The 14,140-nt window shown below is 43.8% G+C and overlaps 1 protein-coding gene across 2 annotated transcripts in view; it reads right to left on the reverse strand.

Annotated features, from left to right (window-relative positions):
- Positions 1-960: 960 nt before the first annotated feature.
- TRAPPC9 (trafficking protein particle complex subunit 9) overlaps positions 961-14,140 on the reverse strand; it is a 447,408-nt gene continuing 434,228 nt past the window's right edge. For both annotated transcript variants that reach the window (XM_058802185.1, XM_058802177.1), the window contains 2 exons: positions 9,826-10,049; positions 961-2,058 (listed from right to left, as the gene is read on the reverse strand). In XM_058802185.1, the coding sequence (XP_058658168.1) occupies positions 1,879-2,058; positions 9,826-10,049 (404 nt within the window). In that variant the 3' untranslated portion in view covers positions 961-1,878. The remainder of the gene's footprint in view (positions 2,059-9,825; positions 10,050-14,140) is intronic.

Here is a 14,140-nt window from a genome sequence, read left to right on the forward strand (position 1 = left end):
GTTTAGTTCCTGCTCTCCTTGGATCTCATTTTTCTGGGTGTTGCCTATCCAGTGACAGAGAATTCAGCCTCATGGCACAATCTGGTCAGCCAAGCTCCACCAACACAGAAAAGCAGGCCCAACTCAGCTGTAGGACCCTCTTTCCAGGGATTTTGTTACTGGACCTCACTGGCACCTGACAGAGCAGGGAATGACTGCAAATAAATCCTCAGCAGGGCTCAGATTTTCACCAGGTCAAGACTGAAAACTTCCACTTTCAAGGCTGAGTCCAGAGCCACAACTGAAGCACAAACATTGATAACCTGCCACAACAGAGGTTTTTAGAGATAATACCCTGCATACACTGGAAATGCAGCTACCATGCTACAGCCACAGTTCCCCAGGCTGGGAATATATTTAGGATGAACAGTCACTTGCAAGCATGCAATGAATGGGGTTTGGAGCACTGTAGGAAACACCAATCACACTTAAAAGTGTCCCTGGGCTTGGTGCAGACAGCCAGAATGAGCAGGAAGGGTCAGGCCAGGCATTCAGTGGGGGCCCATGTCTGCATGAAATCTAAAGAAACAAAGAATCTGCAGAGAGGTTGTGCATGTGGATTTAAATCATGTAGAGCCAACTGGAGTGTCCCTGCCACATCTCGGTGTATCCACCCCCAAAGCACACTACCACCAAATTTAACTGTGCATTTAAGACAAGACTGAGATAGTTTTTAAACATATGGTCCACAAAATAATGTATTAATCATACAGCTAAAACATCTCCCTGCTTTACATGGGGTAAAAACATGTCTCGCCGTACAAAAACATCATTCTGAAAAATAGGCTAAATTATTTGTACATTCAACAACTACTCTCACACTCAGGAATTCCATGGCCTTAACTGCCTAATAATTAAACTTAAAAAAAATCCCAAACTTTAAGAAAAAAAAAAAAAAAAAAAAGAAAAGGAAAAAACTAGTCACATTTAAAAAGCAGTATATCAGTATGAAAAATCTGGTGAGAAGAGTTTGCAAAAACTCATGAAAAGTTATATTAATGATAATCTGATTAATTCTGGTGGATCTTTAAGAGTCTGCAAATGTTTCAAGTGACTATGACTGTGTAGAACAGAACTGTGAAAGCCTAAATTCACAGCCAAGCCTTAGGCAGCCCAAAAGTTGGCTTATTTATTCTCTCAAGGACAAAATTTCTTTTTGCTCTTCCTCACCCTCTCTCCTTCTAGTTCATAGATCTGCCAAACTAAAGGCAGTGACTTTACCAGGAGCAAGCGGCACTGGGCTCAGGGGAGTCAGAGAATAACTGGAGGCTGTTCTTTCTTTCAGTAGCACACTGAAAAGCACCACTACTGCTATTTGCTACCAGAGACACCAAATTCTAAGCAAACAAATGAACAAGAGCAAGCCAGTGAACAAATCTAACAGAGATCTATATCCTAAGGGAACATGCCATGGGTCCAGCATAAACCAGGAGGAATTTCATACAGACACACGAATCTTACTGAAAAAAATGATCAAACAGGATTATTCAAACAGGATTTAAGACCTTCAAACACATGGCAAAATTCAGCCCTCAAGACTCTTTCAAACCACTGATATCAATGGAGCATATTGAAGTATAATGCAAATAGTTTCAAAGGCTTTCTGAAAACAGAGGAAAACTTCAGCACAGTTATAATCTCTCTCCCTCTGAAATTAGCTGAAGCAGCTGTCCAAATGACTGTCAGCCAATTCAGAAAGTGTTCAGCTGCTCCTCCAGAGCAGAGACTGTGTCCTGGCGTTGGACAGAAACAAGCTGGGGTCAAGCAGAGGCTGTGCCAAGCTCTGCTGTGTGCTCTGGGTGATCAATAGCGCCCAGTGCACATTCACATATTCCATATTCACAGCTGAGCTGGGGCCACGGGCTCTGTGGCACGGATGTGGACGCTGGGAAGGCAGAGCCAGGACAGAGGCAGCTCCCTGCTGCTGCTGTCTTCATGGAATTTGATGTTCAGGTAGAAATCGCCCGTGTAGAGGAAGAGAAGTGCTCCAAAGTACACAGAGTCTTTGGTTGGCTTTACCTGGTAAAAAGAACACAAAAATCAGTACAAATAAACCATCAACAAAGCAAATTAATTGCAGTTTGCAATTCATTCGCTCCTTCAAAGGGTCTCAGAGTACTCCAGATTCACATCTCAATAATGCTTTCATACAAAAAGGAGTAAACATCTCGTCCCTATTCTAGTAAAAATGTTACTTAAAAAAATTAATCCTGTTATTCATTCATGCAGTAAATCTGTGCCACTCAGCACAAAACAGAATATGAACCTTTAAGAGTCACTGATTCCAAACCAGAATTCGTTTAAGGTAGAGATCACCCTAAATCTCTCCTTAGACTGTATTTACCAACATCTCTATTAAAGTTCTAAATCACATCTCTGAATTAATGCTAAATACATGGTTTAAACACCATTTAACAGCTTAGCAATAAATTCATTCTCCCTTATTACTGAGACACAATCTGACTGCAAATTCTAATCAGGAACTTGGGTGACTATCATTGAAATAATGAAGTTTTGCAAGAAACTTCTCAAAAACAGTAGCCATCCTGATTTTACTTGTCCAAATTAAATATACAGAGTTCACACTGTTTCTACATTTATGTATCTTCCTTCATCACAAATCCATCTACAATCCATATCTTCACAACAAATAATATTTCTCAGTCCATCATTTCAGCAAGACACTTCAGTAATTTCTAACTTTAACACTCCCACCACTGTTCAGCATGTGATAATGTTTGAATTAGTATCTGCTTCCACAAGATGTTAAATCCAGTTTCAGGATGCCTAGAACTGAGCTGCAGCAAATGCAAAACACCAAATCAACACAGAGCCATTCCACTGGATGGGATTTTTACAAAAATTGTGAAAAGGCAGCTTCATCCCAGCAGAAGAGTCCCAATAAAGGCTGAGGCTCTGAGACAGGTGAGCAGGGCTGTTCCCCACTACAAAAATGTCATTATATGGTAAACTGGGACATGAACAATGGGATGTGGACTGGGGAAGTGCTCATGGACACCCTTTGCTAAAGGACAATTTGCCACTGCTTGGGAAGACCAGAACAGGGATGATGGGAGGGTCACGGTGGGGAACAGGGGGAAGGCAAATGATCAACAGAAGATTGATCAGGGGTTCTTGGAACTCAAGAATATTCCAGAAAGCTGAAAACTTCCAGCCACTTTCCACAAGGCAGATTCACTGCAGCTTTCAGAAGTGAAGGGAATGAGCTGTTTGCATTTTCTCCTGTTCTAGCTTTTTTTGAACTTTCACTGCTGGGTCCTTTAGCCAGGAGACAGCCTCCTGTATAGTCCCCTGGGCTATCAGTCTGCTTTGTTAGACCTCCCTAAACTGGAAGAAATCCAGAGAGGGGCCACAAAGCTGCTGAAGGTACTGGAGCAGCTTTTCTGTGAAGACAGGCTGAAAGAGTTGGGGTTGTTCAGCCTGGAGAAGGGAAGGTTGAGTGGAGACCTCACAGCACCTTCCAGTATTTGAAGGAGCTACAGAGAAGCTGGAAAAGGCTCTCCATCAGGATGTGTAGGGATAGGACAAAGACTAAGGGAATCAAATTTAAAGAGGGGAAATTTAGGAGATAGATAGATAGATAGATAGATAGATAGATAGATTATATAGATATAGATGATATAGATATAGATATAGATATAGATATAGATATATGTAGATATTACTGAGAGGGTGGTGAGGCCCTGGCACAGGCTGCCCAGGGAATCTATGGATGCCCCATCCCTGGAAGTGTTCAAGGCCAGGCTGGGTGGGGCTTGGAGCAACCTGGGATGGGGGAAGGTGTCCCTGCTGGAATGAAGCGAGCTTTAAGTTCCCTTCCAATCCAAACCATTCTGTGCTTCCATGACTCTAAATTGCAGCTCCTGCACAAGGAGCTCTCTGTTCACATCCTCAGAGCTGGAGAGCCTAGGCTCCCTTTGGTTTTGGTGCTGGGCACTTCTGCTGACCTACAGCAAACTTGTACCATCATCATGTCATCCACATGAGGGATCAGAGCAGGCACAGCTGTTCCCCTGACCCTGTCCTTGGCATCTCCTCTCTGGCTGGGTAACAGCTCCTGCCCTCTGGCACCGCGTCTGGACACGCAGAACAGCATCCAAACATGTCCCCTCGTGCTCCCCTGCCCTTCTCCCAGGGCTGCCTGCCTGATTTCTGCCTCACTGGAGCTGATGTGGCCTTTCCTGCAGAGCAGGGCAGGGGCAGGCACTAATGCCAGCAGTGGGTGCAGGCAAAAAGCAAACAAAGCCTGCTGAGCACCCTGAACTGTTTCAAGCTCCTGGTCCATTCCTCCTCATCTGGCTGCACCACGAAGGAATGTCTGTGACAGCACAGCTCAGAGCCCATGGCAAGCAGGGAGGTGGCTCCAGGTTCATTGGCATCAACACCAAACATTGCCAGTTTGGGCTCTACCCACTTCTGTTGTGCCACCACCACTGCATCAACACTTGTGGTTTGGAGAAGAAACGGGGAAGCAAAATGAGCTTGAAACCTTTGCCTTGCTCAAGTGCAGGTGGCTCTGCAGAAGTTACCAGATGTTTCCTTCAAAACAGGAACCAACTTTGGAAAGTAAGGCTGTGTCTCCAGTGGGGTGCCTACAAAGATTCCCAAAAGATCAGACATCCAGCTGCAGCAGCCAGGGCAGCAGAGGGTCACATCCAGCCCAGCTGCCACACCAGGCACAGGACTAATTTTGAGGTCTAACCTACATTTAGGAGTAAAAGGTGTCCAAGGTCCTACTACAAAAGGAGGATACTCAGTCAATGAGACAGTGGAGCAGACACAGAATGGTCTCCCCAGGCAGCCTGCAGAGCCAGAACAGAGTTACCTAAACACAGGTAATGGGATGGTCTAAGGCACTGAGGACTGGGAAGATGCCCAGGAGGTCTCACAGGATTTCTGGCAGCATCTGGTGGCTGGTAGGATACCCACAGCACCTATATGATGGCAAACATCTGCTTTTAGGCATCTCAGCCCTGTGTTATTGAGCCAGGTTCTAGCTGCTGCAGACCACACCTCCATGGCCTCATGGGAGCTTAGTGGGGCAGCACCCCTGGGAACCTCCTCATTCAGGTGTCTTAGTCTGGAACTGAATCCACCAAAGTGTCTGTAAAGTGGATGTCCACATCTTATCCAGCTGTTCAACACAAAGACTCACCTGATCAAACATAGAATGAGGCAAAATGTTCCCTACACTGCTGTTCCAGATTGCACTGCAAGATGTATTCCATCTGTATGGCAGATTATCTTTGTCAAGTGGGCAGTTTGCTTTATCTCTCTCTTTGAGTGACCACAATCACTCCTCCCTTGGTAGGGGACATCTGCTGATAACAGACCATTGAATGTCACTGCATGACTGATAAGAACTAGAACATCCCATTGTGAGATGCTCCGCCCAGAGGGAGCAGCCAAGCATTGCTACCCAGATATAATCCAGAGACACCAGCACGGCTTTCTCCACTGGATTCCCCACAGGAACAGCAACTGCCTCTTCTTCCACTGGATCTTCAGAGGAAGAATGTATCCTTCTCTGCAGCACCCCCTGCTCCAACAGAACTACCCCTGACACTCCAGGAGGGCTGCAGCCACATTTCCAATTGGACTGGTACCAACAGCCTGACCCACAGGGTGTCAGGTTGGGTTCTGACTCTATCAGTGTTTTTCTGGTGTACTGCATTGTTTATTTTATCCTTTTAATTTTTTTCCTTTCCCTAGTAAAGAACTGTTATTTCCTGCTCCCATATTTTTTGCCTGAGAGCCCCTTAATTTAAAATTTATAGCAATTTGGAGAGGTGGGGAGGGTTTACATTCTCCATTTCAGGGGAGGCTCCTGCCTTCCTTACCAGACTCCTGTCTTTCCAAACCAAGACAACTGCATTAGTCTGATGATTTGCTCAGCCACTCAGAGTGGCTTGTTCAGGTGGTCACCTCCATGGCTGGCAGGACACTGCACCCCACAGCCTGCAGTGCCTGACCCAGCTCAGCCGTGAGGAGCACAACTCGTGCCTGACCCAGACCAAATCCGTGTTGTCCTCCAGCCCAGCAGCTCTGATGTGCCACTGCCCAGACCTGTGCCTGTGTGTCTGCTGAATCATTCATCAGGATGCTGACACTCCTGAGCCAGGGCAGAGTTAAAATAGATTTTATTAAAATTCCACCATTCATGGAAACAAAGATGAGCAGCTTGTACCTCAGAAAATAATGATCGAAAATCGAGGGAAAAAAGTCCACATTAGTCCTTTGTTGTACCAAGACAGGAGAAAAATTAAGTTTCTAGCTGCATCCCAATCCTTCCCTGATTTAGGCTACCATGTGGGACTGTGATTGCTTAGAACTAATTACTACTTATTTATACTGCTGTAGTACTTAGGGAGCTCAGTTGGAGATTAGGGCTGGTGCCAGCTACTGCTCGCTGCCCCAAAGAGTTTACAGTGTGAATAAAACAGTGCCAAGAAAAATAATTTGTTCCAGATGGGCCACAGAGGACCTGCCAGAAGTGAGCAAATGTTCACCATGGCTTCTGAGCTGATTCAAAATGACCATCTACTAATGAATTTCTCCTCATCTCCCACTACCAATTGCTTGAGCTTGCGTGTGATAACACACACAGGAAAAAATCCTGCTTGAAGATAAGTGATGGCACAAGCAGGGGCAACAAGAGAGGATGAATTGCTGGGAGTTACAGGATTCTCCACAGAAGGCAATATTTTTGGTTTCAATTTGTAAAAAAACCAACTCTGTCTGATCAACTAATTATTCAACAAAAAACAGAGGTAAGCACTAAGAAAAATTAATAATAGAGTAAAAGATAAACTTTATGTGGTGAAGCAACACAAAAAAAAATCCACTGTATTTTAATGTGTAAGTTCCACCATGTTAATTCATGTTTCAAAATCACCCACTGAATAAAAAATGTTAAATATTTAAGTCATAATGGGGAAAGTCACTTTTTCTGTCAAATACAGAAAGTATTAAGTTACAAAAAGTAAGGTTAGCCAAATTAGAAGTTATGCTTAAAAATGCAGACTTTACTTAATTTAAAATGCATGGAAATAACTCAATATCCTTCAAAAATTTTCCAGAAAAGACTTTGCTTTTTGAAGTATCATATCCAGCAGAGACTTTGTGACACAAACCCAGGCTGCTGCATCAAACTGAGGTAAAAGCACAAAGAGGTGAATAAGCATCACTACATTACTTCCAAGATAAATCTAACTTGGACTTCAAGCCACAAGAAAGGGAAATACAAAACTGTGTGACTTTTACACTTTCAACAATTTATATTCACACTGCAAAGCAGCAGGTGCATCCTGAAAATTCCCATATATGTCCTTTGTCTTCCAGGTAGCAGCAGAAACTGCTTTGAGACTTTTTAGTCTGGAATCAAAAATAACAGTGAATTTTGAGCATGAGACTTAACATTTAGGAAGGCAGAGGGATCTGTTGGGGTTTTTTTGTACCAATAACGAAGTTTCTGCATGACAACAGAGTGAATTTTCAGGTTGTGAGAAGTATCTGCCCTTGCTGCAATACCTGATGCTCCCACTCGTTGTTGACCACGCATCAGTGATGCACCAAACCAGACTTGATTCTCCATCCTCCCTCCCACCCAGCTCAGCCCTGCAATAAATCATGTCAGCATCCTTGTGCCAGTGTCAGTGTGAAGTCAGCCCAATTAACTTAAACTGCTGACCAAGGTGGTTTTTGCTAAACTGGACAACTTTGCACAAAAACAAGTTCTTGCAGCATCTGTCCCGATGAGCCTGCAGGGGGAGAGGGGAGCATCTTTCACAAGCAGCTGGGAAAGGACAGCACCTCAAGCCACTTCCACTAAACAAGAAAAATAGCCAAGTGTCCATGACCTCAGGTTAAAAAAATGATGGGGACATTTTTTACAGCTTCCATACAGCAGCACTGAGATGAAAACCAGCAGGGAATCTGGTCCAGTATCTCAACTTTTGTTTACAAAAAAGAGAAACTCAGGTTGTCTCTCATCCCACTCAGCCATGAGCTTCTCTGCTTTTCTAACCAGTGCCTGTCTGAATTTTGGCCAAACTCAGAGCAAAAGCACAATTCTGAGCATGGTAGTTCTTCCCTGAAGCATCAAATGCACAAACCAGGGCTTCCCCTCATTCCCCCCCCAGACAGGTGGAACTTTCTGAAATCTATTCTAAATTAGTCATTATGAGGTAAGAAAGGGCCTCTGGCAGACATAAAGGATTTTCTTCCACAATCAAGGCTCTACACCCCAAAGAAGGTGACCAAGCACTTTCCCTTGGAGCCTGTGTGGTGCCAGCACCACACACAGTGAAATGTAACCCTTCTTGTCTAAGAGTCGACATTTTGTTCATTTCACCTTTTTGTATGGAGAGGAGGACAAGCCGCAGAAAACAATTCTATTTTTAACTTCTTGGGGGTTGTGTTTACAGGAGAAATGTCAAACTCCTGAGCAATGGGGCAAAGGCAGGGACCGGAACGTATGAGAAGGCTGCCTGGGCAGGCACCAGAGACGTGACCTCCTGACTTTCTGCCCCGTAGGAGACTCAATCAGAAGGTAAGAATACATCACACTGACATCTCCCTTTTCCCTCATTAGCCTGGAGGGTCAGGCCCTTTGGCAGCTGGGCATCCAAACACCACCACTCTGATTAAAAACTCCACATTGTCAGAACCAGAGTCAAAGAAAGCCATCCCTGGATGATTTCTGTTGGCATATTTAAATTATTCAGTTACAAGAATGCAGTTAGCCCCCATTAAAAATCGAGCTGATGGTATATTTCACGCTCATTAGCTTTTAGAAATATTTTCTTCTGTGATGCATAATTGAAAAATATGCATGGTGACTGTCTCTGTGATTAACCTTTCATTTCTTTCTAACTAAAGTTCACTTATATATTTAATTTTGACAGGTACATTTTATTAACAATCTGAAAAGCTGACCTAAACAAAGGTCCTAAGCACAATCCCAAACACTCACCCCATTCCTCATGTTTATTTCATCAGTTACCAGAAATGCTTCTCATTCCATTCTGCAGCATTGCCTGTGAATTTTCATTCCAGGTATTTTGTTGTTGTATTTTTGGGAGGGAAGGATGTGGGAGAGAGTGGTGTTATCTTTATTTTTCTTGCCTTAGAAGCAAAAGGCTCCTAGACTTGAATTTTCTAGAGAAATTTAGAGAAAAATCATAATCTCAATTGTTTTAAAAAGAGGCCTTTTTTTTGCCTCATTTTATGCATTTCTTTATGGTTTTATAACAGTATGCTAAGCATCCAGGAAATGAACCAGCTCATCAGATTGGCCATTAATGCTTAGCATTTTCTTTTTGCAGTCTGTTGTGTTTCCTCAGGACCTGACTAGAACTGATTTGCTGAGTTCCTTGGCGCAGCCTGGGGAATGTTTCTTATAGACTGAAGGAAAAAAAAAGTTATTTAAAATCTATTACTGCAGGCTGTGCTGGGAGACTCAAGGGACTGGCAATATGGTATTGAACATTCAATCTAGGGTTACCCATTCACATTCAGCCAGATCTGGAGTGACCAGAAATTGCTGCCTCTGATAATTTACTAGTGGTTTACATGGTAGGAAATTGCAGTCTTAAACCATTTCAGAGACCATTCCAGATGAATGCAGCAGCCCTGTTAGCAAAAGCTGCCATAATCATGGGTATTTCAAAAAATTAATCTGTTTTAAAATGTACAATAGAGTAATGAAGCCCCTTTCAAATGCACATCACTCAAAATGCTGATAGTTGTCACCAAAGAACTCACGGTGTCGATGTGGAAGGTGTTGGAGCCCACGAAGGTGATGGCATCCTGCAGCTCGTAGTTGTGCACCCCATTCTGGTAGTCCTGGTAGGGCATCATGGTCAGAGCAAAGGGCCCCACGCTGTGCTTGCTCCAGTTGGTCAGCTTCACCTGCAGGGGCACAGGGTCCCCCACCTGGCACGTCACCACGGCGTCGCAGTCACACACCTTGCCATCCACCAGGATGTCTGCAAAGCAAGGAGACAGGTCCTCATTAGGACAAGCTGGACACCTGCTTCAGCAACTGCATTAATCTTGGCAGGAGGCACAACAAGAAAAAAGTAACCTCAGTGGAACCAGGAGTGTGGGACAGTTAATCCTGGGAGAGAAAACTCAATGCTATGCTGTTGTGCAGGGCACCTGCTTGAGTAAAACCAGCTCATGAGGGGCTGATGTCTGTCCACAGCTGTTGAAAGAGCTATGAAAAAACCCGAATTATGATATATACACAGGCACCAGAATTATGATATATACACAGGCACTTTTAACCTCCTCCCTTGAAGGCCAAAGCCACAGACCGTTTCTCACGGTTCTGCAAACCAACAGCACAAGGTGAAGGGAAATACAAACAGGAACCATCAATACAAACAACAGCTAGAGAGATCCAGGGCTGGAGGCTCATGTTCATGTGTTACAGCCAGAATAAATCCTTCTGTGTGGAGGTGAGCTTTTGGAGCAGGACAGATACTGGCAGAATTTGCAATGTATTACATAAATTAAAATACTGATTATAAGGAAGAGCAGGATTTTAAAATTATACTGGAGTGCTACAAGCTTGTTCACTCTTTGCACTTTAAATCACTCTGGGATTTCTATTTTTAATTTTCTACTTTTCTTTCCCTTACTGGGACCGCAGAAAATATAAAGCCTCCAAATTGGTTACTGCTGGGACAATGACAGCCAGAGTAATGTGTCCATTAACCTTGCCCATTTGCTTATACAGAACCAAAATGTTTCATTACCAACACACTATGAAATTGCCAGTCCAATTCCCTGCTCTGAAAGGGTTCCCAGTTGTGCAGTATTACTGTATTTTTCAGATGAGGGTTATCTCCAATGCACTATTAATACAGGAACATTTCTATTTCACTATGGGTTCATGTTCAGAGATAAGAGAAAGCCCTGGGCACATGTAAGAAAGCATCCTTTGTATGAATACCTATCCCCACAATCTCATATGCCCATGAGGCATTTCCATCACTTCTGCTCCTCCTTGGATGCTTGCCTTTTGACATGCATCATATTATTCCTCTGCATTAGATTTACATGAGTAATATCCCCTCTTCAAGGAAAGACACTATTTTTATGCTCCAGGAGTTTTCACAGAAAAAAAAATTTACACCAAAATGATTTTTTTAACTTTGCTTTGTTTCGTTGCCTTGGACAAAAAGTGCAAAACGATGCATGTTCTTGTGATGCCCTTTAGCCTGGCAAACTGAACAAGCCTCAACACAGCCACTGGATAAAAAACAAACTAAAGTTATTGCCAAAAAAGAAACAAGTTCAGAAAGGAACATTTATTCCAGAGGTCAGGCCAGCAAAGCTGAGGTACCCAGATGAAAACCTCTCCTCGACCAGAGCTGCCCAAATCCAGCAGTGTTAGATACAAGAGGTTTGGCAAAAAGAGCACAAAAAACCCCTTCAGTGTTCAAGCTGAAGCTATCCAAAACCAGTGCTGGTGTCCCAGTTGGAACAGCCCCTGTTCCAAAATTTCCTTTCTCTCTCTTCTTTTTTTTTTTTTTTTGACAATTAGAGCATTGTTGAAGAGTCCTGGAGTGCTGAGTCCAGTTCTGGGCTCCTCATTACAAGAGACAGGGACACACTGGAGAGATTCCAATGCAGGGCCAATGAGGAGGATTAAGGGACTGGAGCATCCCTCCCATGAGGACAGGATGTGAGCACTGGCACTGCTCAGGCTGGGAAAGACTCCAGGGAATCTCAGCAACATAGATGAACACCTGGAAGGAGGTGAGAGGACAGAGCCAGGCTCTTTGACTCAGTGCTGCCCAGGCGCAGGATCACTGTGCACACACTGAAACACAGGAGCTTCCCTCTGACCACCAGGAAATAATTTATTTCCTGTGAAGGTGGCCCAGCACTGGCACAGGTTGCCCAGGGAGGTTGTGGAGTCTCCATCCCTGCAGATTCTCAAAACCCATCTGCACATGGTCCATGGCAAGGGGCTTTAGGAGGCCATGCTTGAGCAGGGATGGGACCACAGTGATTTCCAGAGGTCCCTGCCCATCTCTGTGATTCTCTGAAAGAAAGTGATAATCACCCACTGCGTCTTAGGGAAGGGCTAGAAAACCTTTATGGCATTGGATTTCTCCTGCAGCAGCACACTCTAATGCTGCAGTAATGTTGGGCTGTCCTGCCCAACGTGATCAATCTGCTTCCTGCAGTATTGCCCTGAGATCATGGAGGTGAAGTAGGGGTTATAATGGCATCCCATTTTCAGGCATTAACTGACTTGGGTTTCCCAAAATCTCGGGTTTCTGTGGTTGGGATGACCCCGAGGTGTCGGAAAGTCTCTTTTTTCCAGCTCCGCGACCGAAGAAGAAGTCGAGATTCGTTGGTTCTGCTTTTCAAGGTTGTTTATTTTTTCTTATCTGTTACATTCTTTCCCTGACATGCTGAGGTCTGTCCTGCAGGTCAGGTTGTGGCACAGTGCGTGCCCTTCGGGTGGTGTTATGTTATTTTTTATGCTAAGAACTATGTGTACTTCATTTACAACAATTTTTCAATACCTATAACCTATGTTAGACAGTCTGTCTCTATTTTAAACCAATGAAAAAGTGTCATCATCACAGCAGAAGATGGAGGAGGAGGAGGAGGAGGAAGAGGAGGAGGAGAAGGAGAAGAAGAAGAAGAAGAAGAAGGAGAAGGGGGAGAAGGAGGAGGAGATGCCTAGGTTCCTCCATCTTGCTTCTTGAACCCCCATTCCAAATCCCCAAAATTCTACTTTTTCACCCTGTGACAAATTAACTATCATTCTACTCAAACTCCTGTGGCTTATAAATCTTTGAGCCTCTTGCCAGGGTCTCGAATCATCCAGGGCAGCCAGAGAAATGTCCTGGTTCCAATACCAAAACACAAAGAATGTGTGTCTGTATATAACCTTTATGCTTCCCCATCTCCTGGCACAGAGCTGAAGTCCAGTTGCTTCCTTCAAAAGCAGTGCATTTATATCAATTCATTACTTTATATCAGTTCCTGTTTCCAAGCTTCTCCCTGCAAGGTGACTCCTTTCATTAACTAAAAAAAAAAAAAAAAAAACAACAACCCACTTGTTTTCTGCTTCTCCACCTAGTGGGTTTTACTCCTGTGCAAAGGGTTAGATCCCCAGACCATCGCAAACCCTTGGAAATACTCCCTAAGCTTAGTGGATGAATCTATATTTTCAAGCTGCTCATCAATTGCCTCTTAGCTTCAATGGTCTGCTGTAAGAATTGTAAATGAACCCTTTGCCCTCTATCTCTACCTTTGTATCTAATAATAGCTCAGAGCATTTCTTTCAAATATCTTCATGAGAAAATAGAAAATCCAAGCAAAAGGGAAGCATTTAAGTCTGGCTCAACCAGATTAACTTTTTTTCTCATTCCTAAAAATAAAAAAATAGAAAAATTCAATTCTTTCAGATTGATTTAAAAGTGTGTGTGTGCACATGTGTTTGTGTACATATTGAGAGATAATTGCCCTCCTTCCCAGAACACACTTCCCTCCTGCAGTACCAGAGCCAAGGATCTCAATGAGATGTCAGATGAGAGAGCACACATGGCTGGCGTGCAAAATACTATGGAAAGGAGTGTTTAAAAACAGCCCCCTTTCATCAGGGAGAACAGCTTGGTTTGACAGGCAGCTTTACTCCCTTCCTGACACAGAAAACATCTCATGGACCAGACGGATTTGCTTTAATATTTTCACCCATGAGCAGAGGAGAAGCCATGTGCACAGGGTCCCGTTTCTGCAGATTCAGCTCCCTCACACAGATGGCACAGAAAAGCTGAGACTGCTCACACCACTGCTGTGAGAGTGAATCATGACTGGCTCCAGAGCACAGGAGCTCTGAATCAGAAGATGCAGTCACCAGCACAGAAATCAGTCGTGGCTGTGTCTCCATCCTACGAAGATTCAGATACGAGAGAAACAGCTCTTGAGAAAATTAGAAGGACCAAGTTGAATTCCAACTGCATTTAAAAATTGCATTTCAAAAGTGGCAGCATAAAATTTGGATGACAGAAGGGGGGGAAGCATAAAGACCTAGCAATCTCCCAAACTC

The sequence above is a fragment of the Ammospiza caudacuta genome, chromosome 1 (assembly GCF_027887145.1).
Source record: "Ammospiza caudacuta isolate bAmmCau1 chromosome 1, bAmmCau1.pri, whole genome shotgun sequence".
Lineage (NCBI taxonomy): Eukaryota > Metazoa > Chordata > Aves > Passeriformes > Passerellidae > Ammospiza > Ammospiza caudacuta.